The following is a 25,787-nucleotide window of genomic DNA, read 5'->3' as shown; positions in this document are numbered from 1 at the left end:
AGGACCTGGGATACCAATGTAAGAAATAACGTTAAAAAAAAAAAAAATTAAATGCATAGTTTCCTAGGAATGCGAAGCGAGGCGGCCATCTCTGTCGGCGCCGGAAGTCAGAGCACTCTCAGATGAGAGTGCTCTGAAATCGGAGTAGATAGCCAGAGTGAATTAACAATGTCCATTGCGAACGCACATTGACTATACCACTTATCAAAGCCTGGTCTTAATAGCCAACTAAATGTATGTTAGATAGCTAGCTAACATAGCGGTACATACTACTGCAATGATACGCTATGCAGTTTGTAAGGATAGCGTAGCTAAAGAATTGTAACGTAACTTATTTGAAAATTCATTACATCGCTGAACATTTTTTTAACATTTGTCATAATTTGTTAAAGCAATGAAGTTGTATCTGCTCTCATCTGACTTCAGCTGAATATTTTCCGGCATTCTCTTAAAACCTGAAAACGTTGTGACCACGCCCGTTTTCTGAAGAATTGCATTATGGGCCCTGAAAGCACAGAAATAATGTCCACTGCTTGTATTTTTATTTGTATTATTTTATTTTGTATTAACAAATCAATACATAAAGCACATGAGGGAACACAAGCATACATAGATTACAAACAATGGACAATCGAGCTAGGGGTGTAACGGCTTTCTTCGGTAGAAGGAGAGTCGAACCAAAATGCAGCGTGTAGATTGCGATCCATGTTTATTCAACAATGATAAAACATGAACTGTACGAAAACAATAAACGTAATGTGAAAACCGAAACAGCCTAAACTGGTACAAACTAACACAAGACAGTTACAAGGACACTAAGGACAATCACCCACAAAACACTCAAAGAATATGGCTGCCTAAATATGATTCCCAATCAGAGACAACGATAAACACCTGCCTCTGATTGAGAACCACTTCAGACAGCCATAGACTTAGCTAGAACACCCCACTAAGCTACAATCCCAATATCGACACACCACATACAAAAACCCATGCCACACCCTGGACTGACCAAATAAATGAAGATAAACACAAAATACTTTTACCAGGGCGTGACAAGGGGATACAATATCACATTACAATTACACAAGGACCTTAAGGGACATGCATATACTTACAATTCTAACAGCTTTTTTGTTAGTAGAGCATTTAACCGTCTTAAAATACAGTTCAATTTCTTTTTGTAGGGTACGAAAATGTGGTTTTCTGTTTGTAAATTTACATTTGTGTATATGAAATTTAGCCAAAAGAATAATGAAATTAATTACGGAAAAATGTTTCAGCTTATTTCTATTGTATGTAAAGAATCCTAACAGTACATCTGCTTGTATACTTTGTATTTTGGCTAATACGACATCCGGGAACTTCTGGCAAACTAACTATATCCATTCTATGACCAATAACCATACTACATACTCCACTTACATCACAAGTAGTATGGTTAGTGCGGTTAGTATCGAACACAGCTCTAGTTCTTATGAATACCAAGGACATTTCAACTACATGGCTGTATTGAGCAATAACCCAGCACCCTGAAAGCACCCTGTCAACAGTTGTGGAAGATCAGGTCATGTGAACTGAAGTTGTTAGGAAGGTTACTTTATTACTGTAGTCTTTGATTTTCATTAGCTGTAAAAAGTTTTCCACTTCACAGTTTTAGCTTAATAACCTATGTATGGTTAGATGTATGTATGTATTTTGTGTAATGTATGTATTTTGTGTAGTTATTTCTAGGCAAATGTAATCAACTTTGATATACCATTTGACAACAACAATATGTCATTTGAAACCGAAAGGTGTATCATCAAATACCATTTCTACAAAAGCCAGCCTTTCGTTCTCTGTCCACTACTGTATTCCCATACCTCATACTGAAAATTTCATTTATATTTTTTCTTAAGTATGATAAATCCTACCGTTTTTCTTTTGACTGCATTTTGGAAAAGGTCAATAATTAAGCTTCATGTTCTATTGAAACATGTGCTCTTAGAGAATGAAACAGAAGTTTACAGACCTGTGTTTCAAAGTTAAATTCCTTATATATTATACATCTAATATAGACAAAGACTATTTCTCAATTAGCCTAATATTAGAATGAATGTTCCAATTCTTCCAATTTTCTTCTAAGGATATAACAAACACACATATTTTCCAACAATAACCGCTGTTGTTAGACCTGCACTGTAGCATTGCTTTTGGCTGATACTACTGCTTTAGATGTGGATGCATGTGGCATTCCGGAAGCTTTGAGAAAAAATATGTTTAGTTGTGCTTGTTGTTCACACGCGTACCTGCCCTCTCATTGGCTAGAATGGTCCCACCTGATCTTGTCTGTTTTCATTCGTTGAGCACAAGCATTTCCATCGCTAGAGGAGTCACTCGGCTCTCTTGTCAATATTATAAACAATCTTCGCTTTAGGTCATGTGTATGAGTGGGCTCGTCTTTAAATGACCCGCCTAGTTCCTGTTGAAATTCTAAAGGTGATTGGCTACGCTTTGTGAGGGTGGATTTCACTGACGCATTCCGTTTGGAACAATAAATAGAGCGAACAAGGATCCTTCCAGTTCACAAGTCTGAGAAGACGCATGAAGAAGTTCTTGCTTCAACAGTGATTGAACGGAACTCCTCTGCCTTCGTCCCGCATCATAGAACGTTCCGGATTGTTGACATAGCACTTACTTGAACTGTAATAACAAGATAGTCGAAGAAACTTTATTTTTGTACTTTTCATTTAGACCTTAAAGAAAATCTGCCAAAATGGAGTCTCAGATCCGCCAGAACTATCACCACGATTGCGAAGCTGCCATCAACCGGATGATCAACTTGGAGATGTTTGCTTCCTACACCTACACTTCAATGGTAAGGAGTTTACCAAGATGACTGTTTTCTTTTACCTGTATTATTATGCCTGGGCCTAAATTCCTTTTTTTCACCTTTTTATTCTGTTGGCCTAGATAATTAATAGCCAAGCAACTCCGTGAAGTGCATATTTGAGTTTTTTTTCAAATGAAGCCGGGAATCTATCTTGGACAGGGCCCGTAACAACTCATTGGCAGGTTAATTGGCAGGTTACCAAGTAGACTACAGACTTGTCTGATTCATCCCTATAATCAAGCTTAGTTGCCACAACCTGAACAGAATATCTAGTCACGTTTGGCATGCTTTTTTTCTTCTAACTACAATGTTTTATGTTTATCCACCCAGGCTTTCTATTTCTCCCGTGATGATGTGGCTCTGCCTGGCTTCGCACATTTCTTCAAGGAGAACAGCGACGAGGAGCGGGAGCACGCCGACAAGCTACTCTCCTTTCAGAACAAGCGAGGTGGACGCATTTTACTCCAGGACATCAAGGTGAGGGCCTGAGTGTCGAAAAACACATTTAGATTGTAGACTGGTAAATGTCTTTACCACTTGTACACACACTCCTCCATGGAGTAAGTTGATATAGAGAACCTGGAGTCCTGAACATACTGCCTCTAACCACTGAACTGAAAGTGTAAGGGGTGTAATTCTGTTCACTTTATCCTAACCTTAACATCTGCTAGTAGTCCTTAACACTTCTGTGTTCACTCTGTCCTGCGTAGAAGCCAGAACGTGATGAGTGGGGCAATGGGCTGGAGGCCATGCAGTGTGCTCTGCAGCTGGAGAAGAATGTGAACCAGGCCCTGCTGGACCTGCACAAGATTGCCTCAGACAAGGTTGACCCCCATGTAAGTTATGGTTGAACCACATGTATGTATCACAGAATACAGGTACTGTCCTAGGAGATGATCAGGATGTTGTAGCTCTGATAACTAATGACACAGGATTGTGTGACCTGCTTCTTCACACGCACACAATAGTCCACATATGCACACAATGCATAAGGGGCGGCAGGTTGTCTAGTGGTTAGAGCTTTGGTCCTCTAACAAAGGTTGCTGGATTGAATCCCCTAGCTGACAAGAGAACTATTCTGCCCCTGAACACGGGAACCCACTGTTCCATGTAAGGATGTCATTATAAATAAGAACTTGTTCTTAACTGACTTGCCTAGTTAAAAAAAAATCAAAGCTGGAAACACATTATCTGCCCTTATGCCATTACCACCAGGCTCTTGTGTGTTACTGTACCTACAATAGTCTGTATTCATTATCTTGTCTGACCTGTGTTTTCCCTCTTTAGCTGTGTGACTTCCTGGAGACTCATTACCTGAATGAGCAGGTGGAGGCCATTAAGAAGCTGGGTGACCACATCACCAACCTCACCAAGATGGATGCTGTCAACAACAAGATGGCAGAGTACCTGTTTGACAAGCACACCCTGGGAGGCCAGAGCTAAACCACTTCCATCCCCAGGCTACGGCCTCCAGCCTCAGACCAGGACTCCTGACTTCTCTGATCGATCCTCCTGGCTTTGCATTTATAAGGGAGGGGAATGTTAAACTGGTTCATTGCAACACTGCTGTGACATTGATGTTTCTGTTGACAACACTACTGTATATTGGATGCAATCTTCTTGTAAAACAATAAAAAAATATCACTGAAGTTTGTTTTCTAAGTGTTGACCTGTAGTAATGGATGTTGTATCAGTCTATTCAGGTTCATTGCTCTTTTACTGAGCATCTTCAAACCAGTGATAAATACTGACAATTGTATTCCTACTAGTGGCTCTGGGTCATAACAATAGAAGTTTAACATGAGTTTTATAAAGGACGCTATGACCAGAGGTTGTCCTTTACTGTATCTTGTAATAGTGCCATGTCAACTCTAGCTCCATAGGAGTTAAATGGTTAATTACAGTTGATGTAGACCATTACTCTGCGCATCAGGTTTTGACAGCCTAGAGGTCAATCAAAACCGTGAGCCAGCGGTTATGGCACATTTCTCTAGTGATGGGAAGTTCGGCTCTTACCGACAAATCTTCACTACATGTGTTTATTTCAGTTGGTAATCTCCAATAGTTCCCCTACAGCAAACTATGAACTGAATACTCAAAACAGTAATGATTCTACAAGCCTCTAGTTCACCATAAGGGTCTCATTGGAGCTGTCATGGTTGCAACGCTACTGTTACTTTACTGAACACTAATTTTGGTAAATAACAGGCAAGTTAGAGTTTACCACTTGAATGGAAAATAATATTGATTTCAATATATAGATATAGTAAGTTAGTTTCTGGGGGGCGGACCATTTGGTTAAAGGGGAAAATAGGCTAATGGGAACTGTAACCAGCGATGGCATTTTCAATTACTCCTAAACTTTTCTCTTTGTGCAACAAAGTATTGACATGGTAAAATAAAGTACGTTTGTATGGTATTCATTTGGTTTATATTTAGGGTAAAGTTTCACAGCTTTGTCATTCTATTTGAAAATATATTTTACACAAAGCCACACAGAGGGCAAGAGATTTGTAATCTGATGTACCGAAAAAGGCAGCTAGATGGCATCTGATTAAATTGCATATTCCTTAATTTAATGTTTTAATTTTGTCCCAAATACAATGCCTTTAGTTTTTGAAATTCATGTATTTAGGACTAACTTATTTCTTGCCTCCCATTCTGAAAATGATTGCAGCTCTTAAGTGTTGCAGTGATTTCACCTACTGTGGTAGCTGATGTGCATAGTGTTGAGTCATCAGCATACATAGACACACAGGCTTCACTCGGCACCAGTGGCAAGTCATTAGTAAAGATTGAAAAAGTAAGGGGCCTAGACAGCTGCTCTGGGGAATGCCTGACTCTTCCTAGATTATGTTGGAGAGGATTCCATTAAAGAACACCCTATGTGTTCTGTTAGACAGGTAACTCTAGATCCACAATATAGCAGGGGATGTAAAGCCATAACACTTACGGTTTTTCCAGCAGCAGATTATGATCAATCTTGTCAAAAGTGCCTTTGTGTATTTTGAATCTTTATTTAACTATGCTAACTAAGTCGGTTAAGAACAAATTCTTATTTACAATGACGGCCTACCAAAAGGCAAAAGGCCTTTCACGACACTACATAAAGAGAGACCTAAGACAACAACATAGCATGGTAGGCAGTAACAGGTCCGTTGTAACAGATAAGCCTACATTATTCAGTGTATATACATCCTTGGCTGAGTACCAGTGGAAAGTTTGGGACAGTCAAGTAAGCAATAGTCTATGTTGCTAGCAACAAGATAATGTTTTGAGTTTATGATCTAGCTCACTGGTTCTCAAACCTAGTCCTGGGGACCCAAACGGGTGCACATTTTTGTTTTTGCCTAGCACTACACAGCTGATTCAAATGATCAACTCATCAAAAGGCTTTGATTTGAATCAGCTGTGTCGTGCTTGGGAAAAAAACTAAAATGTGTACCCCTTTGGGTCCCCAGGACCAGGATTGAGAACCACTGATCTAGCTAATGATTAGCACACTGGGGTAAATGTAGATGGGCAACCCCATGCAACCCCATAACACAGGTTATCATGCTTATTGCTAAATAACACACCTGCCTGATAATATGGACCGATACGGTATTTGGCATTTGTTTTTAGTCATTGCAGCTTAAGGTGGCAATACCAGTTATTGAGTGTAAGGGGGAAATTACTTTTTCACACCGGGGAATTAGGTGTTGCGTAACTTGGTTAATTAAATAAATAAAATAAGTATATTTTTTTGTAAACTCATGTTCCCTTTATCTAATATTAGGTTTTGGTTGAAGATCTGATAACATTCAGTATCAAAAATATGCAAAAATAGAGAAAATCAGAAAGGGGGAAATACTTTTGTACAGCACTGTATATATACACTGAGTGTATAAAACATCAAGAACAACTTCCTAATATTGAGTTGCAAACTCCCCTTTTTTCCCTCAGAACAGCCTCAATTCGTTGGGGCAAGGACTCGATCTACAGGGTGTCGACAGCGTTCTACAAGGATGCTGGTTCATGTTGACTACAATGCTTCCCACAGTTGTGTTAAATTGGCCAGATAACACTATGTGAGTTGGATCATTCTTGATACACACAGGAAACTATTGAGTGTGAAAAACTAAGGGGTGTGGTGGTGATTTTCTAAACTGATAGTTACACCTACAGTATACAGTAATATTGAAAAATATTGTTACTTGAGTTGTGATTGGGGTATAATACTTGTTGGGTATTACTGCATTGTCGGAACTAGAAGCACAAGCATTTCCCTACACTTTCGCTACACTTGCATTAACATCTGCTAACCATGTGTATGTGACAAATAAAGTGGCACTGGTGTCTGAGGCACTGCATCTCAGTGCAAGAGGTGTCACTACAGTCCCTGGATCAAATCCAGACTGTATTACATCCAGCTGTGAATGGGAGTCCCATAGGGTGCTGCACAATTGGCTGTGTTGTCTGGGGTAGGTGTCATTGTAAATAAGAATTTGTTCTTAACTGTCTTGCCTAGTTAAATAAATGAAGCACCTCTATGCAGCTTTTGACATTATTGATCATAATCTGCTGCTGGAAAAAGCGTAAGTGTTATGGCTTTACATCCCCAAATATATTGTGGATCTAGAGTTACCTGTCTAACAGAACACAGAGAGTGTTCTTTAATGGAATCCTCTCCAACATAATCTAGGTAGTCAGGCATTCCCCAGAGCAGCTGTCTAGGACCCTTACTTTTTCAATCTTTACTAATGACTTGCCACTGGGGCTGAGTGATGCCTGTGTGTCTATGTATGCTGATGACTCAACACTATACACATCAGCTACCACAGCAGGTGATATAACTGCAACACTTAAGAGCTGCAGTCAGTTTCAGAATGGGTGGCATGAAATAAGTTAGTCCTAAATTCATTCATTTCAAAAACTAAAGGCATTGTATTTGGGACATAATATTAAAACACTAAACCCTAAACCTCAACTAAATCTTGTAATGAATAATGTGCAAATGTAACAAGTTGAGACTAAACTTCTGTCATGGTCAAAACATATTCTTAGCTACTGATACAACAGTAGCTTAGATTGGGATAGGTCTGTCCATAATAAAGCAAAGCTCTGCCTTCTTATCAACGCTATCAACAAGGTAGTGTCATGACGTTGGCCTGGGGGTAGATTTATGACAGTCATAAATACCTCTTCCCCCCTTTTTCCTCTCTCTACCCTACTGATGTTACATTTACAAACCCCTTGGTTAACATAGAGATTCTGGTAACATCAGAAGGTGGCGGGAAATGAACTATATTCTGGTAATCCGACCAATTGAACATATGCGGTGGTACTTAAGGAATGTCATGTCAGTTCGGTTGTCATCTGATACATTCTCATCAATGATAAGATGACAAACTCTACAGTGGAAAGTCTACACATCAGAGTTATCGGATTCACATGGAATTGTTGTTCAATTTAAATGTTTGAATATGAAAGTATTTGTGATGCGATGAAATGTGATTTTAGCTTCTAAAATGTGAGATTTGGGTTTTCATAAGGCTCTGCTCAATCAGTGGCCCGCCCCTGTGAAGGGACATGGGCTATAAAACTTTTCAAACACGCCCTCCTCTCCCTACCTATATAAAGCCTTGACGACAATATAACCTCCTGTTCCGAGGATGTGAGGACGACGGTCCGATGTCAGAATGGTTCAGATAATAACTACAGAACGAAGCCAACATCATCGTGAGCTTTGGTTGTGAATGGTATGAACTTTGAACTCTTATTCACTACAGAAGTGATACCTCCTAGCCGTTGAGTTAGCAACAGCAGCTGCAAACGCAGGTTAGGAAGGAACAGACAGAGTATCCCATCTACCACACAATGACGTTACTACAACTTATCCAATTTACCAGCAGAGACATTCTTCAAAGGACAAAGGACTAGGTTGGGCAACACGGCCTTCCATCTACCACCAACCTACCGAAGCGCAGCTCAGAGTAAATATTTATTGCATTTTCCTTTTCCAAATGGGCGGTAATTTAGAATGCATAAGATACTGTATTTATGATAGCACAGCTTCTTCCTTTGATACTCAGTCTTCCCGCTCTTTCACTCAAACCCAGACCCTTTTGTTTTGTGGAACAAGCTGTCATATCTGTTCCGCCCGCTAGGGACGTTTTCCTTTATGACGTAATTTGTAATCGAGGTATAATTCATTCTTTGTATATGTAATTCTGTGTGATTAGTTAGGTATTTGGTACATAAATAATTAAACCCAATTTTGGATTGCTGATTCAACTTGTTAGCCAGGGTTCGTGAAGATAACCAAGAATTTACAACTTTCAGATGAGACTGAATTAAGGTGACGATTAATATTGACTGCTATATTGATGTAAAATATTACTAGTTCTTTAAGAGTTTATTCGGAAGAAACAGCTCAAAAAATATTATTTCGTGGTGCCCCGACTCTCTAGTTAATTACATTTACATGATTAGCTCAATCAGGTAATATTAATTACGGAGAAATTATTTTATAGAATAGCATGTCATATCACTTAATATGGCATATCCAAAGACACGACAGAAGGTTCTACAGGCCCTTGTTTTGTCGCACCTGGACTACTCTCCAGTCATGTGGTCAGGTGCCAAAAACGACTTAGGAAAATTACAATTGGCCAAGAACTGGGCAGCACGACTCACCCTTAAATGTACACAGAGAGCTTACATTAATATTATAAATATCAATCTCTCATGGCTCAAAGTAGAGATTTACTTCATCACTACTTGTATTTGTGAGAATTATTGACATGTTGAATGCACCCAGCTGTCAGTTTAAACTACGAGCACACAACTCAGACACCAATGCATACTCCACAAGACATGCCACCAGGTCTCTTCACTGTCCCCAAGTCCAGGACAGACTATGGGAGGTGCACAGTACTACAGAGAGCCATGACATGGCTGCTATTCCACATCAAGTAACTCATGCAAGCAGTAAAAGATTTAAAATTAGATAAAAATACAATTTATGGGACAGTGGGGACAGTGAAGAGACACATTTGCACTATAGACACACATGGATTTTGTGTTGTAGATATGGTAGTAGAGTAGTGGCCTGAGGGCAAATCTTAATGTGTTGTGAAATCTGTTTTGTAATGAAAGGTTAGTTTTATTGTATAGAACTGCCTTTCATTTGCCAGACCCCATGAAGAGTAACTGCTGCCTTGACATCAGCTAATAGGGATCCATAAATACAATTGTTGGTAAATTAAAGATTATGCAATTTAATCAGATGCCATCTCAAGGCCTTTTGGGGTATGTCAGAATATCCCAAAACTCTGGCCCTCTGTATTGCCTTTTCATGTTAAATATGTTTTCAAATAGAATGACAGTTGTGAAACTTTACCCTAAATATTAACCAACTTAGTGAATACCATTACCATAAAAATGTACTCAATTTTACCACTCAATTTTACCACTTCTTAGTTGTAAATGTTGGTGACAGTTGTGAAAAGTAGCAATTATTGAAAATGCAATTGCTGATTAGACACTTCTCATTAGGCTATTTTCCCCATTAACCAAGTGGTCTACTTTAAACTCATGTACTATATGGACACATTTACAATGTCGATCAATCTCTTCCAGTTAAAGTTAAGCCTGCCTGTCAATTACCAAAATGAACATATTCAGTAAATTACCAGTAGCTCTGCGACCATATGACAGCTCCAATAAGCCCCTTATGGTGAATGAGAGGCTTGAAGACTCATTACTATTTGGAGCATTCAGTTCTTTGATGTAGGGGAACAATTGGGCATTACCAACTGAAATAAATAGAAAGATTAATTTCGTGTCAGTAATAGCAAAACTCCATAAAAAAGCACCATAACAGCTGGTTAACAGGTTTGATTGACCGCTAGGCTGTCTAATAAACTTGTGATCCACAGCGTAAAATGTATAAATCAATTGTAGGTAACCATTTCAATCCTATGGCCCTAGAGTTGACAATTTCTGCTCTTAATTTACATGGCACTATTACCAGATACGGTAAATGACACCCTCTGTGGTGAGAGGTAACGTCCTTTATTAAACTTCTCCTATTGTTATGACCCTCAGCCACTAGTAGGTCTACAATTGTCAGTATTTATCACTGGTATGAAGATGCTCAGTAAAAGAGCAAAGAACCGGAATAGACTGAAACATCATTACAGGGCAACACTTAGAAAATCCCAACAAAAACCTAAGTGAAATGTTTTATTGTTTTACAAGATGCCTTGCCTCCAATACAGTAGGGTTGTCAACATAAACACCTCAATGTTACAGCGGTGTTGCACTGCACCAGTTTAATACTCCCCTCCCTATAAATGCAAAGCCAGTAGGATCTATCAGAGAAGCCAGGAGTCCTGGTCTGAGGCTGGAGGCCGTAGCCTGGGGATGGAAGTGGTTTAGCTCTGGCCTCCCAGGGTGTGCTTGTCAAACAGGTACTCTGCCATCTTGTTTTTGACAGCATCCATCTTGGTGAGGTTGGTGATGTGGTCTCCCAGCTTCTTAATGGCCTCCACCTGCTCATTCAGGTAATGGGTCTCCAGGAAGTCACACAGCTAGAGGGAAAACACAGGTCAGAAAAGAGAATGAATAGAGACTATTGTAGATACAGTAACACACAAGAGCCTGGTGGTAATGGCATAAGGACAGATGAGGTGTCTGCAGTAAACATTTTTAACTAGGCAAGTCCGTTAACAAACACTTATTTACAATGACATCCTAACGTGGAACAGTGGGTTAACTGCCTTGTTCAGGGGCAGAATAGTTTTACCTTGTTGCTGCATTGAATCCCCTAGCTGACCTTTGTTACTGGCCCAACAATCTAACCACTAGACAAGCAGCGGCCCCTTACGTATTAGCTGCATTGTGCGTGAAGCAGGTCACACAATCCTGTGTCATTAGTTATCATCTCCTAGGACAGTACCTGTATTCTATGTGATACATACATGTGGTTCCACCATAACTTACATGGGGGTCAACCTTGTCAGAGGCAATCTTGTGCAGGTCCAGCAGGGCCTGGTTCACATTCTTCTCCAGCTGCAGAGCACACTGCATGGCCTCCAGCCCATTGCCCCACTCATCACGTTCTGGCTTCTACACAGGCCAGAGTGAACACAGGAGGGTTAGGGACTACTAGCAAACGTTAAGGTTTGGATAAAGTGAACAGTGTTACATCCCTCACACTGTTTCAGTTCAGTGGTTAGAGGCAGTATGTTTAGCAATACTCCAGGTTCTCTAGATCAACTTAACGCTGGACACTCCATGGAGTAAAGACATTTTCTATCAGTCTACAATCTAAATGTGTTCGATGCTCATGTGCTCACCTTGATGTCTTGGAGTAAAATGCGTCCACCTCTTGTTCTGGAAGGAGAGTAGCTTGTCGGCGTGCTCCCGCTCCTCATCGCTGTTCTCCTTGAAGAAATGCGCGAAGCCACGCAGCGCCACATCGTCACGGGAGAAATAGAAAGCCTGGGTGGATAAACAAAACATTGTAGTTAAAAAAATATGACAGCATTCTCTTTTTCTGTTGTTGTGGCAACTAAGCTTGATGATAGGGATGAATCAGTCTAGTCTAGTCCGTTGTCTACTTGATAACCTGACATTTAACCTGTCAATGAGTTGTTACGCGCTCTGACCAAGGTAGGATAGATTTCCAACTTCATTTGAATGCTAGATCTACCCGAAGGCTCTTAATGGCCTAGCCAAGTACAACTCAAATGTACTTCACGGAGTTGAGATTGGCTATTAATTGTCTAGGCATACAGAAAAGTAAAGTGAAAAGACATTTAGGCCCAGGCATAATAACACAGGTAGATCAACAGAACGGTCATCTTGGTAGACCCCTTACCATTGAGGTGTAGGTGTAGGAGGCAAACATCTCCAAGTTGATCATCCGGTTGATGGCAGCTTCGCAATCGTGGTGATAGTTCTGGCGGATCTGAGACTCCATCTCGTCAGATTTTATTTTATATCGAAATGAAAAGTACAAAAATAGAGTTTCTTAGACTATTTTGCTATTATAGTTCAAGTCAGTGATATGTTATCAACCCGGAATGTTCGATAACGCGGGACGAAGGCAGAGGAGTTCCGTTCAATCACTGTTGAAGCAAGAACTTCTTCATGCGTCTTCTCAGACTTGTGAACTGGAAGGAGCCTTGTTCGCTCTATTTATTGTTCCAAACGGAATGCGTCAGTGAAATCCACCCTCACAGAGCGTAGCCAATCACCTTTAGAATTTCAACAGGAACTAGGCGGGTCATTTGAAGACGAGCCCACTCATACACATGACCTAAAGCAAAGAGTATTTATTATATTGACAAGAGAGCCGAGTGACCACTCTATCAATGGAAATACATGTGCTCAACGATTGAAGACAGGCAAGATCAGGTGGGACCATTCTAGCCAATGACAGAGGAGGTACGCGTGTGAACACCACGCACAAATAAACTGCATTTTTCTCAAAGTTTCCGGAATGCCACATGCATCCACTTATATCAGTACATTTGTAAAAGCTTAAACATTACGAAACTTCTATTCGATCGTAATCCTCAAGTAATTTGAAAAAAATGGGCTTATCTCACGCAGACATATTATGGGCGGAGTAAATGCTCTCGCCTTGACCTCTTCATCTCGGTCCGTTCTTACTTTGTTTATTTCAAAGTAACATTCTATTGGAAACAACTAAAGCAGCAGTATCAGCCAAAAGCAATGCTACAGTGCAGGTCTAACTACAGAAGTTATTGTTGAAAAATGTGTGTGTGTTATATCCTTAGAAGAAAATAAGAAGAATTTGAACACTCATTCTAATATTAGGCTAATTGAGAAATAGTCTACTTCTACTTTTGATTTGGACTATTAAAGGAATTTAACTTTCAGATGCAGTTCTGTAAACTTCTGTTTCATTCTCTAAGAGCACATGTTTCAATAGCATATGTAGCTTAATTATTTACATTTTCCAGAATGCAGTCAAAAGAAAAACTGTAGGGTTTATCACACTTTTTTTTATGTCAGCTCATTTTTCAATATGAGGTATGGGAATACAGTAGTGGACAGAGAAAGAAAGGCTGGCTTTTGTAGAAATGGTATTTGTTGATACACCTTTCGGTGTATCTTTGCTGATGACTCAACACTATACACATCAGCTACCACAGCAGGTGATATAACTGCAACACTTAAGAGCTGCAGTCAGTTTCAGAATGGGTGGCATGAAATAAGTTAGTCCTAAATTCATTAATTTCAAAAACTAAAGGCATTGTATTTGGGACATAATATTAAAACACTAAACCCTAAACCTCAACTAAATCTTGTAATGAATAATGTGCAAATGTAACAAGTTGAGACTAAACTTCTGTCATGGTCAAAACATATTCTTAGCTACTGATACAACAGTAGCTTAGATTGGGATAGGTCTGTCCATAATAAAGCAAAGCTCTGCCTTCTTATCAACGCTATCAACAAGGTAGTGTCATGACGTTGGCCTGGGGGTAGATTTATGACAGTCATAAATACCTCTTCCCCCCTTTTTCCTCTCTCTACCCTACTGATGTTACATTTACAAACCCCTTGGTTAACATAGAGATTCTGGTAACATCAGAAGGTGGCGGGAAATGAACTATATTCTGGTAATCCGACCAATTGAACATATGCGGTGGTACTTAAGGAATGTCATGTCAGTTCGGTTGTCATCTGATACATTCTCATCAATGATAAGATGACAAACTCTACAGTGGAAAGTCTACACATCAGAGTTATCGGATTCACATGGAATTGTTGTTCAATTTAAATGTTTGAATATGAAAGTATTTGTGATGCGATGAAATGTGATTTTAGCTTCTAAAATGTGAGATTTGGGTTTTCATAAGGCTCTGCTCAATCAGTGGCCCGCCCCTGTGAAGGGACATGGGCTATAAAACTTTTCAAACACGCCCTCCTCTCCCTACCTATATAAAGCCTTGACGACAATATAACCTCCTGTTCCGAGGATGTGAGGACGACGGTCCGATGTCAGAATGGTTCAGATAATAACTACAGAACGAAGCCAACATCATCGTGAGCTTTGGTTGTGAATGGTATGAACTTTGAACTCTTATTCACTACAGAAGTGATACCTCCTAGCCGTTGAGTTAGCAACAGCAGCTGCAAACGCAGGTTAGGAAGGAACAGACAGAGTATCCCATCTACCACACAATGACGTTACTACAACTTATCCAATTTACCAGCAGAGACATTCTTCAAAGGACAAAGGACTAGGTTGGGCAACACGGCCTTCCATCTACCACCAACCTACCGAAGCGCAGCTCAGAGTAAATATTTATTGCATTTTCCTTTTCCAAATGGGCGGTAATTTAGAATGCATAAGATACTGTATTTATGATAGCACAGCTTCTTCCTTTGATACTCAGTCTTCCCGCTCTTTCACTCAAACCCAGACCCTTTTGTTTTGTGGAACAAGCTGTCATATCTGTTCCGCCCGCTAGGGACGTTTTCCTTTATGACGTAATTTGTAATCGAGGTATAATTCATTCTTTGTATATGTAATTCTGTGTGATTAGTTAGGTATTTGGTACATAAATAATTAAACCCAATTTTGGATTGCTGATTCAACTTGTTAGCCAGGGTTCGTGAAGATAACCAAGAATTTACAACTTTCAGATGAGACTGAATTAAGGTGACGATTAATATTGACTGCTATATTGATGTAAAATATTACTAGTTCTTTAAGAGTTTATTCGGAAGAAACAGCTCAAAAAATATTATTTCGTGGTGCCCCGACTCTCTAGTTAATTACATTTACATGATTAGCTCAATCAGGTAATATTAATTACGGAGAAATTATTTTATAGAATAGCATGTCATATCACTTAATATGGCATATCCAAAGACACGACAGAAGGTTCTACAGGCCCTTGTTTTGTCGCACCTGGACTACTCTCCAGTCATGTGGTCAGGTGCCAAAAACGACTTAGGAAAATTACAATTGGCCAAGAACTGGGCAGCACGACTCACCCTTAAATGTACACAGAGAGCTTACATTAATATTATAAATATCAATCTCTCATGGCTCAAAGTAGAGATTTACTTCATCACTACTTGTATTTGTGAGAATTATTGACATGTTGAATGCACCCAGCTGTCAGTTTAAACTACGAGCACACAACTCAGACACCAATGCATACTCCACAAGACATGCCACCAGGTCTCTTCACTGTCCAAGTCCAGGACAGACTATGGGAGGTGCACAGTACTACAGAGAGCCATGACATGGCTGCTATTCCACATCAAGTAACTCATGCAAGCAGTAAAATAAGATTTAAAATTAGATAAAAATACAATTTATGGGACAGTGGGGACAGTGAAGGGACACATTTGCACTATAGACACACATGGATTTTGTGTTGTAGATATGGTAGTAGAGTAGTGGCCTGAGGGCAAATCTTAATGTGTTGTGAAATCTGTTTTGTAATGAAAGGTTACTTTTATTGTATAGAACTGCCTTTCATTTGCCAGACCCCATGAAGAGTAACTGCTGCCTTGACATCAGCTAATAGGGATCCATAAATACAATTGGTAAATTAAAGATTATGCAATTTAATCAGATGCCATCTCAAGGCCTTTTGGGGTATGTCAGAATATCCCAAAACTCTGGCCCTCTGTATTGCCTTTTCATGTTAAATATGTTTTCAAATAGAATGACAGTTGTGAAACTTTACCCTAAATATTAACCAACTTAGTGAATACCATTACCATAAAAATGTACTCAATTTTACCACTTCTTAGTTGTAAATGTTGGTGACAGTTGTGAAAAGTAGCAATTATTGAAAATGCAATTGCTGATTAGACACTTCTCATTAGGCTATTTTCCCCATTAACCAAGTGGTCTACTTTAAACTCATGTACTATATGGACACATTTACAATGTCGATCAATCTCTTCCAGTTAAAGTTAAGCCTGCCTGTCAATTACCAAAATGAACATATTCAGTAAATTACCAGTAGCTCTGCGACCATATGACAGCTCCAATAAGCCCCTTATGGTGAATGAGAGGCTTGAAGACTCATTACTATTTGGAGCATTCAGTTCTTTGATGTAGGGGAACAATTGGGCATTACCAACTGAAATAAATAGAAAGATTAATTTCGTGTCAGTAATAGCAAAACTCCATAAAAAAGCACCATAACAGCTGGTTAACAGGTTTGATTGACCGCTAGGCTGTCTAATAAACTTGTGATCCACAGCGTAAAATGTATAAATCAATTGTAGGTAACCATTTCAATCCTATGGCCCTAGAGTTGACAATTTCTGCTCTTAATTTACATGGCACTATTACCAGATACGGTAAATGACACCCTCTGTGGTGAGAGGTAACGTCCTTTATTAAACTTCTCCTATTGTTATGACCCTCAGCCACTAGTAGGTCTACAATTGTCAGTATTTATCACTGGTATGAAGATGCTCAGTAAAAGAGCAAAGAACCGGAATAGACTGAAACATCATTACAGGGCAACACTTAGAAAATCCCAACAAAAACCTAAGTGAAATGTTTTATTGTTTTACAAGATGCCTTGCCTCCAATACAGTAGGGTTGTCAACATAAACACCTCAATGTTACAGCGGTGTTGCACTGCACCAGTTTAATACTCCCCTCCCTATAAATGCAAAGCCAGTAGGATCTATCAGAGAAGCCAGGAGTCCTGGTCTGAGGCTGGAGGCCGTAGCCTGGGGATGGAAGTGGTTTAGCTCTGGCCTCCCAGGGTGTGCTTGTCAAACAGGTACTCTGCCATCTTGTTTTTGACAGCATCCATCTTGGTGAGGTTGGTGATGTGGTCTCCCAGCTTCTTAATGGCCTCCACCTGCTCATTCAGGTAATGGGTCTCCAGGAAGTCACACAGCTAGAGGGAAAACACAGGTCAGAAAAGAGAATGAATACAGACTATTGTAGATACAGTAACACACAAGAGCCTGGTGGTAATGGCATAAGGACAGATGAGGTGTCTGCAGTAAACATTTTTAACTAGGCAAGTCCGTTAACAAACACTTATTTACAATGACATCCTAACGTGGAACAGTGGGTTAACTGCCTTGTTCAGGGGCAGAATAGTTTTACCTTGTTGCTGCATTGAATCCCCTAGCTGACCTTTGTTACTGGCCCAACAATCTAACCACTAGACAAGCAGCGGCCCCTTACGTATTAGCTGCATTGTGCGTGAAGCAGGTCACACAATCCTGTGTCATTAGTTATCATCTCCTAGGACAGTACCTGTATTCTATGTGATACATACATGTGGTTCCACCATAACTTACATGGGGGTCAACCTTGTCAGAGGCAATCTTGTGCAGGTCCAGCAGGGCCTGGTTCACATTCTTCTCCAGCTGCAGAGCACACTGCATGGCCTCCAGCCCATTGCCCCACTCATCACGTTCTGGCTTCTACACAGGCCAGAGTGAACACAGGAGGGTTAGGGACTACTAGCAAACGTTAAGGTTTGGATAAAGTGAACAGTGTTACATCCCTCACACTGTTTCAGTTCAGTGGTTAGAGGCAGTATGTTTAGCAATACTCCAGGTTCTCTAGATCAACTTAACGCTGGACACTCCATGGAGTAAAGACATTTTCTATCAGTCTACAATCTAAATGTGTTCGATGCTCATGTGCTCACCTTGATGTCTTGGAGTAAAATGCGTCCACCTCTCTTGTTCTGGAAGGAGAGTAGCTTGTCGGCGTGCTCCCGCTCCTCATCGCTGTTCTCCTTGAAGAAATGCGCGAAGCCACGCAGCGCCACATCGTCACGGGAGAAATAGAAAGCCTGGGTGGATAAACAAAACATTGTAGTTAAAAAAATATGACAGCATTCTCTTTTTCTGTTGTTGTGGCAACTAAGCTTGATGATAGGGATGAATCAGTCTAGTCTAGTCCGTTGTCTACTTGATAACCTGACATTTAACCTGTCAATGAGTTGTTACGCGCTCTGACCAAGGTAGGATAGATTTCCAACTTCATTTGAATGCTAGATCTACCCGAAGGCTCTTAATGGCCTAGCCAAGTACAACTCAAATGTACTTCACGGAGTTGAGATTGGCTATTAATTGTCTAGGCATACAGAAAAGTAAAGTGAAAAGACATTTAGGCCCAGGCATAATAACACAGGTAGATCAACAGAACGGTCATCTTGGTAGACCCCTTACCATTGAGGTGTAGGTGTAGGAGGCAAACATCTCCAAGTTGATCATCCGGTTGATGGCAGCTTCGCAATCGTGGTGATAGTTCTGGCGGATCTGAGACTCCATCTCGTCAGATTTTATTTTATATCGAAATGAAAAGTACAAAAATAGAGTTTCTTAGACTATTTTGCTATTATAGTTCAAGTCAGTGATATGTTATCAACCCGGAATGTTCGATAACGCGGGACGAAGGCAGAGGAGTTCCGTTCAATCACTGTTGAAGCAAGAACTTCTTCATGCGTCTTCTCAGACTTGTGAACTGGAAGGAGCCTTGTTCGCTCTATTTATTGTTCCAAACGGAATGCGTCAGTGAAATCCACCCTCACAGAGCGTAGCCAATCACCTTTAGAATTTCAACAGGAACTAGGCGGGTCATTTGAAGACGAGCCCACTCATACACATGACCTAAAGCAAAGAGTATTTATTATATTGACAAGAGAGCCGAGTGACCACTCTATCAATGGAAATACATGTGCTCAACGATTGAAGACAGGCAAGATCAGGTGGGACCATTATAGCCAATGACAGAGGAGGTACGCGTGTGAACACCACGCACAAATAAACTGCATTTTTCTCAAAGTTTCCGGAATGCCACATGCATCCACTTATATCAGTACATTTGTAAAAGCTTAAACATTACGAAACTTCTATTCGATCGTAATCCTCAAGTAATTTGAAAAAAATGGGCTTATCTCACGCAGACATATTATGGGCGGAGTAAATGCTCTCGCCTTGACCTCTTCATCTCGGTCCGTTCTTACTTTGTTTATTTCAAAGTAACATTCTATTGGAAACAACTAAAGCAGCAGTATCAGCCAAAAGCAATGCTACAGTGCAGGTCTAACTACAGAAGTTATTGTTGAAAAATGTGTGTGTGTTATATCCTTAGAAGAAAATAAGAAGAATTTGAACACTCATTCTAATATTAGGCTAATTGAGAAATAGTCTACTTCTACTTTTGATTTGGACTATTAAAGGAATTTAACTTTCAGATGCAGTTCTGTAAACTTCTGTTTCATTCTCTAAGAGCACATGTTTCAATAGCATATGTAGCTTAATTATTTACATTTTCCAGAATGCAGTCAAAAGAAAAACTGTAGGGTTTATCACACTTTTTTTATGTCAGCTCATTTTTCAATATGAGGTATGGGAATACAGTAGTGGACAGAGAAAGAAAGGCTGGCTTTTGTAGAAATGGTATTTGTTGATACACCTTTCGGTGTATCTTTGCTGATGACTCAACACTATACACATCAGCTACCACAGCAGGTGATATAACTGCAACACTTAAGAGCTGCAGTCAGTTTCAGAATGGGTGGCATGAAATAAGTTAGTCCTAAATTCATTAATTTCAAAAACTAAAGGCATTGTATTTGGGACATAATATTAAAACACTAAACCCTAAACCTCAACTAAATCTTGTAATGAATAATGTGCAAATGTAACAAGTTGAGACTAAACTTCTGTCATGGTCAAAACATATTCTTAGCTACTGATACAACAGTAGCTTAGATTGGGATAGGTCTGTCCATAATAAAGCAAAGCTCTGCCTTCTTATCAACGCTATCAACAAGGTAGTGTCATGACGTTGGCCTGGGGGTAGATTTATGACAGTCATAAATACCTCTTCCCCCCTTTTTCCTCTCTCTACCCTACTGATGTTACATTTACAAACCCCTTGGTTAACATAGAGATTCTGGTAACATCAGAAGGTGGCGGGAAATGAACTATATTCTGGTAATCCGACCAATTGAACATATGCGGTGGTACTTAAGGAATGTCATGTCAGTTCGGTTGTCATCTGATACATTCTCATCAATGATAAGATGACAAACTCTACAGTGGAAAGTCTACACATCAGAGTTATCGGATTCACATGGAATTGTTGTTCAATTTAAATGTTTGAATATGAAAGTATTTGTGATGCGATGAAATGTGATTTTAGCTTCTAAAATGTGAGATTTGGGTTTTCATAAGGCTCTGCTCAATCAGTGGCCCGCCCCTGTGAAGGGACATGGGCTATAAAACTTTTCAAACACGCCCTCCTCTCCCTACCTATATAAAGCCTTGACGACAATATAACCTCCTGTTCCGAGGATGTGAGGACGACGGTCCGATGTCAGAATGGTTCAGATAATAACTACAGAACGAAGCCAACATCATCGTGAGCTTTGGTTGTGAATGGTATGAACTTTGAACTCTTATTCACTACAGAAGTGATACCTCCTAGCCGTTGAGTTAGCAACAGCAGCTGCAAACGCAGGTTAGGAAGGAACAGACAGAGTATCCCATCTACCACACAATGACGTTACTACAACTTATCCAATTTACCAGCAGAGACATTCTTCAAAGGACAAAGGACTAGGTTGGGCAACACGGCCTTCCATCTACCACCAACCTACCGAAGCGCAGCTCAGAGTAAATATTTATTGCATTTTCCTTTTCCAAATGGGCGGTAATTTAGAATGCATAAGATACTGTATTTATGATAGCACAGCTTCTTCCTTTGATACTCAGTCTTCCCGCTCTTTCACTCAAACCCAGACCCTTTTGTTTTGTGGAACAAGCTGTCATATCTGTTCCGCCCGCTAGGGACGTTTTCCTTTATGACGTAATTTGTAATCGAGGTATAATTCATTCTTTGTATATGTAATTCTGTGTGATTAGTTAGGTATTTGGTACATAAATAATTAAACCCAATTTTGGATTGCTGATTCAACTTGTTAGCCAGGGTTCGTGAAGATAACCAAGAATTTACAACTTTCAGATGAGACTGAATTAAGGTGACGATTAATATTGACTGCTATATTGATGTAAAATATTACTAGTTCTTTAAGAGTTTATTCGGAAGAAACAGCTCAAAAAATATTATTTCGTGGTGCCCCGACTCTCTAGTTAATTACATTTACATGATTAGCTCAATCAGGTAATATTAATTACGGAGAAATTATTTTATAGAATAGCATGTCATATCACTTAATATGGCATATCCAAAGACACGACAGAAGGTTCTACAGGCCCTTGTTTTGTCGCACCTGGACTACTCTCCAGTCATGTGGTCAGGTGCCAAAAACGACTTAGGAAAATTACAATTGGCCAAGAACTGGGCAGCACGACTCACCCTTAAATGTACACAGAGAGCTTACATTAATATTATAAATATCAATCTCTCATGGCTCAAAGTAGAGATTTACTTCATCACTACTTGTATTTGTGAGAATTATTGACATGTTGAATGCACCCAGCTGTCAGTTTAAACTACGAGCACACAACTCAGACACCAATGCATACTCCACAAGACATGCCACCAGGTCTCTTCACTGTCCCCAAGTCCAGGACAGACTATGGGAGGTGCACAGTACTACAGAGAGCCATGACATGGCTGCTATTCCACATCAAGTAACTCATGCAAGCAGTAAAATAAGATTTAAAATTAGATAAAAATACAATTTATGGGACAGTGGGGACAGTGAAGGGACACATTTGCACTATAGACACACATGGATTTTGTGTTGTAGATATGGTAGTAGAGTAGTGGCCTGAGGGCAAATCTTAATGTGTTGTGAAATCTGTTTTGTAATGAAAGGTTACTTTTATTGTATAGAACTGCCTTTCATTTGCCAGACCCCATGAAGAGTAACTGCTGCCTTGACATCAGCTAATAGGGATCCATAAATACAATTGGTAAATTAAAGATTATGCAATTTAATCAGATGCCATCTCAAGGCCTTTTGGGGTATGTCAGAATATCCCAAAACTCTGGCCCTCTGTATTGCCTTTTCATGTTAAATATGTTTTCAAATAGAATGACAGTTGTGAAACTTTACCCTAAATATTAACCAACTTAGTGAATACCATTACCATAAAAATGTACTCAATTTTACCACTCAATTTTACCACTTCTTAGTTGTAAATGTTGGTGACAGTTGTGAAAAGTAGCAATTATTGAAAATGCAATTGCTGATTAGACACTTCTCATTAGGCTATTTTCCCCATTAACCAAGTGGTCTACTTTAAACTCATGTACTATATGGACACATTTACAATGTCGATCAATCTCTTCCAGTTAAAGTTAAGCCTGCCTGTCAATTACCAAAATGAACATATTCAGTAAATTACCAGTAGCTCTGCGACCATATGACAGCTCCAATAAGCCCCTTATGGTGAATGAGAGGCTTGAAGACTCATTACTATTTGGAGCATTCAGTTCTTTGATGTAGGGGAACAATTGGGCATTACCAACTGAAATAAATAGAAAGATTAATTTCGTGTCAGTAATAGCAAAACTCCATAAAAAAGCACCATAACAGCTGGTTAACAGGTTTGATTGACCGCTAGGCTGTCTAATAAACTTGTGATCCACAGCGTAAAATGTATAAATCAATTGTAGGTAACCATTTCAATCCTATGGCCCTAGAGTTGACAATTTCTGCTCTTAATTTACATGGCACTATTACCAGATACGGTAAATGACACCCTCTGTGGTGAGAGGTAACGTCCTTTATTAAACTTCTCCTATTGTTATGACCCTCAGCCACTAGTAGGTCTACAATTGTCAGTATTTATCACTGGTATGAAGATGCTCAGTAAAAGAGCAAAGAACCGGAATAGACTGAAACATCATTACAGGGCAACACTTAGAAAATCCCAACAAAAACCTAAGTGAAATGTTTTATTGTTTTACAAGATGCCTTGCCTCCAATACAGTAGGGTTGTCAACATAAACACCTCAATGTTACAGCGGTGTTGCACTGCACCAGTTTAATACTCCCCTCCCTATAAATGCAAAGCCAGTAGGATCTATCAGAGAAGCCAGGAGTCCTGGTCTGAGGCTGGAGGCCGTAGCCTGGGGATGGAAGTGGTTTAGCTCTGGCCTCCCAGGGTGTGCTTGTCAAACAGGTACTCTGCCATCTTGTTTTTGACAGCATCCATCTTGGTGAGGTTGGTGATGTGGTCTCCCAGCTTCTTAATGGCCTCCACCTGCTCATTCAGGTAATGGGTCTCCAGGAAGTCACACAGCTAGAGGGAAAACACAGGTCAGAAAAGAGAATGAATACAGACTATTGTAGATACAGTAACACACAAGAGCCTGGTGGTAATGGCATAAGGACAGATGAGGTGTCTGCAGTAAACATTTTTAACTAGGCAAGTCCGTTAACAAACACTTATTTACAATGACATCCTAACGTGGAACAGTGGGTTAACTGCCTTGTTCAGGGGCAGAATAGTTTTACCTTGTTGCTGCATTGAATCCCCTAGCTGACCTTTGTTACTGGCCCAACAATCTAACCACTAGACAAGCAGCGGCCCCTTACGTATTAGCTGCATTGTGCGTGAAGCAGGTCACACAATCCTGTGTCATTAGTTATCATCTCCTAGGACAGTACCTGTATTCTATGTGATACATACATGTGGTTCCACCATAACTTACATGGGGGTCAACCTTGTCAGAGGCAATCTTGTGCAGGTCCAGCAGGGCCTGGTTCACATTCTTCTCCAGCTGCAGAGCACACTGCATGGCCTCCAGCCCATTGCCCCACTCATCACGTTCTGGCTTCTACACAGGCCAGAGTGAACACAGGAGGGTTAGGGACTACTAGCAAACGTTAAGGTTTGGATAAAGTGAACAGTGTTACATCCCTCACACTGTTTCAGTTCAGTGGTTAGAGGCAGTATGTTTAGCAATACTCCAGGTTCTCTAGATCAACTTAACGCTGGACACTCCATGGAGTAAAGACATTTTCTATCAGTCTACAATCTAAATGTGTTCGATGCTCATGTGCTCACCTTGATGTCTTGGAGTAAAATGCGTCCACCTCTCTTGTTCTGGAAGGAGAGTAGCTTGTCGGCGTGCTCCCGCTCCTCATCGCTGTTCTCCTTGAAGAAATGCGCGAAGCCACGCAGCGCCACATCGTCACGGGAGAAATAGAAAGCCTGGGTGGATAAACAAAACATTGTAGTTAAAAAAATATGACAGCATTCTCTTTTTCTGTTGTTGTGGCAACTAAGCTTGATGATAGGGATGAATCAGTCTAGTCTAGTCCGTTGTCTACTTGATAACCTGACATTTAACCTGTCAATGAGTTGTTACGCGCTCTGACCAAGGTAGGATAGATTTCCAACTTCATTTGAATGCTAGATCTACCCGAAGGCTCTTAATGGCCTAGCCAAGTACAACTCAAATGTACTTCACGGAGTTGAGATTGGCTATTAATTGTCTAGGCATACAGAAAAGTAAAGTGAAAAGACATTTAGGCCCAGGCATAATAACACAGGTAGATCAACAGAACGGTCATCTTGGTAGACCCCTTACCATTGAGGTGTAGGTGTAGGAGGCAAACATCTCCAAGTTGATCATCCGGTTGATGGCAGCTTCGCAATCGTGGTGATAGTTCTGGCGGATCTGAGACTCCATCTCGTCAGATTTTATTTTATATCGAAATGAAAAGTACAAAAATAGAGTTTCTTAGACTATTTTGCTATTATAGTTCAAGTCAGTGATATGTTATCAACCCGGAATGTTCGATAACGCGGGACGAAGGCAGAGGAGTTCCGTTCAATCACTGTTGAAGCAAGAACTTCTTCATGCGTCTTCTCAGACTTGTGAACTGGAAGGAGCCTTGTTCGCTCTATTTATTGTTCCAAACGGAATGCGTCAGTGAAATCCACCCTC

General features: G+C 40.1%; 4 protein-coding genes across 5 annotated transcripts; 1 reads left to right on the top strand and 3 right to left on the bottom strand.

Annotated features, from left to right (window-relative positions):
- The first annotated feature begins 2,346 nt into the window (after positions 1–2,346).
- LOC110537944 (ferritin, middle subunit) lies at positions 2,347–4,521 on the top strand. Its single transcript, XM_021624421.3, has 4 exons — positions 2,347–2,860; positions 3,206–3,352; positions 3,586–3,711; positions 4,163–4,521. Exons 1-4 carry the CDS (start codon positions 2,759–2,761, stop codon positions 4,316–4,318), a joined length of 531 nt encoding a protein of 176 aa, XP_021480096.3. The 5' UTR covers positions 2,347–2,758; the 3' UTR covers positions 4,319–4,521.
- Positions 4,522–11,091: 6,570 nt separating this feature from the next.
- Positions 11,092–13,281, bottom strand: LOC118937700 (ferritin, middle subunit). Of its 2 annotated transcripts, XM_036938015.2 has the most exons (4): positions 12,744–13,281; positions 12,220–12,364; positions 11,864–11,989; positions 11,092–11,451 (listed from the first exon to the last, which is right to left on the bottom strand). In XM_036938015.2, the coding sequence occupies exons 2-4, from the start codon at positions 12,340–12,342 to the stop codon at positions 11,296–11,298; spliced, it is 405 nt and encodes a 134-aa protein (XP_036793910.2). In that variant the 5' UTR covers positions 12,343–12,364; positions 12,744–13,281; the 3' UTR covers positions 11,092–11,295. The 2 variants fall into 2 exon arrangements, with proteins under 2 accessions (XP_036793910.2, XP_090049135.1); XM_090193009.1 differs by lacking the exons at positions 12,220–12,364; positions 12,744–13,281.
- Positions 13,282–17,424: 4,143 nt separating this feature from the next.
- LOC149979251 (ferritin, middle subunit-like) lies at positions 17,425–19,370 on the bottom strand. The gene is made up of 4 exons (XM_090193005.1): positions 19,079–19,370; positions 18,553–18,699; positions 18,197–18,322; positions 17,425–17,784 (listed from the first exon to the last, which is right to left on the bottom strand). Exons 1-4 carry the CDS (start codon positions 19,178–19,180, stop codon positions 17,629–17,631), a joined length of 531 nt encoding a protein of 176 aa, XP_090049131.1. The 5' UTR covers positions 19,181–19,370; the 3' UTR covers positions 17,425–17,628.
- Positions 19,371–23,773: 4,403 nt separating this feature from the next.
- On the bottom strand, positions 23,774–25,719 carry LOC118937699 (ferritin, middle subunit-like). The gene is made up of 4 exons (XM_036938014.2): positions 25,428–25,719; positions 24,902–25,048; positions 24,546–24,671; positions 23,774–24,133 (listed from the first exon to the last, which is right to left on the bottom strand). Exons 1-4 carry the CDS (start codon positions 25,527–25,529, stop codon positions 23,978–23,980), a joined length of 531 nt encoding a protein of 176 aa, XP_036793909.1. The 5' UTR covers positions 25,530–25,719; the 3' UTR covers positions 23,774–23,977.
- Positions 25,720–25,787: the final 68 nt, after the last annotated feature.

This window comes from Oncorhynchus mykiss, chromosome 12, assembly GCF_057628025.1.
Source record: "Oncorhynchus mykiss isolate SJ-2025 chromosome 12, ASM5762802v1, whole genome shotgun sequence".
Lineage (NCBI taxonomy): Eukaryota > Metazoa > Chordata > Actinopteri > Salmoniformes > Salmonidae > Oncorhynchus > Oncorhynchus mykiss.
Note: the sequence above shows the minus strand (reverse complement) of the source record. Positions and strands in the feature narration are given on the sequence as shown.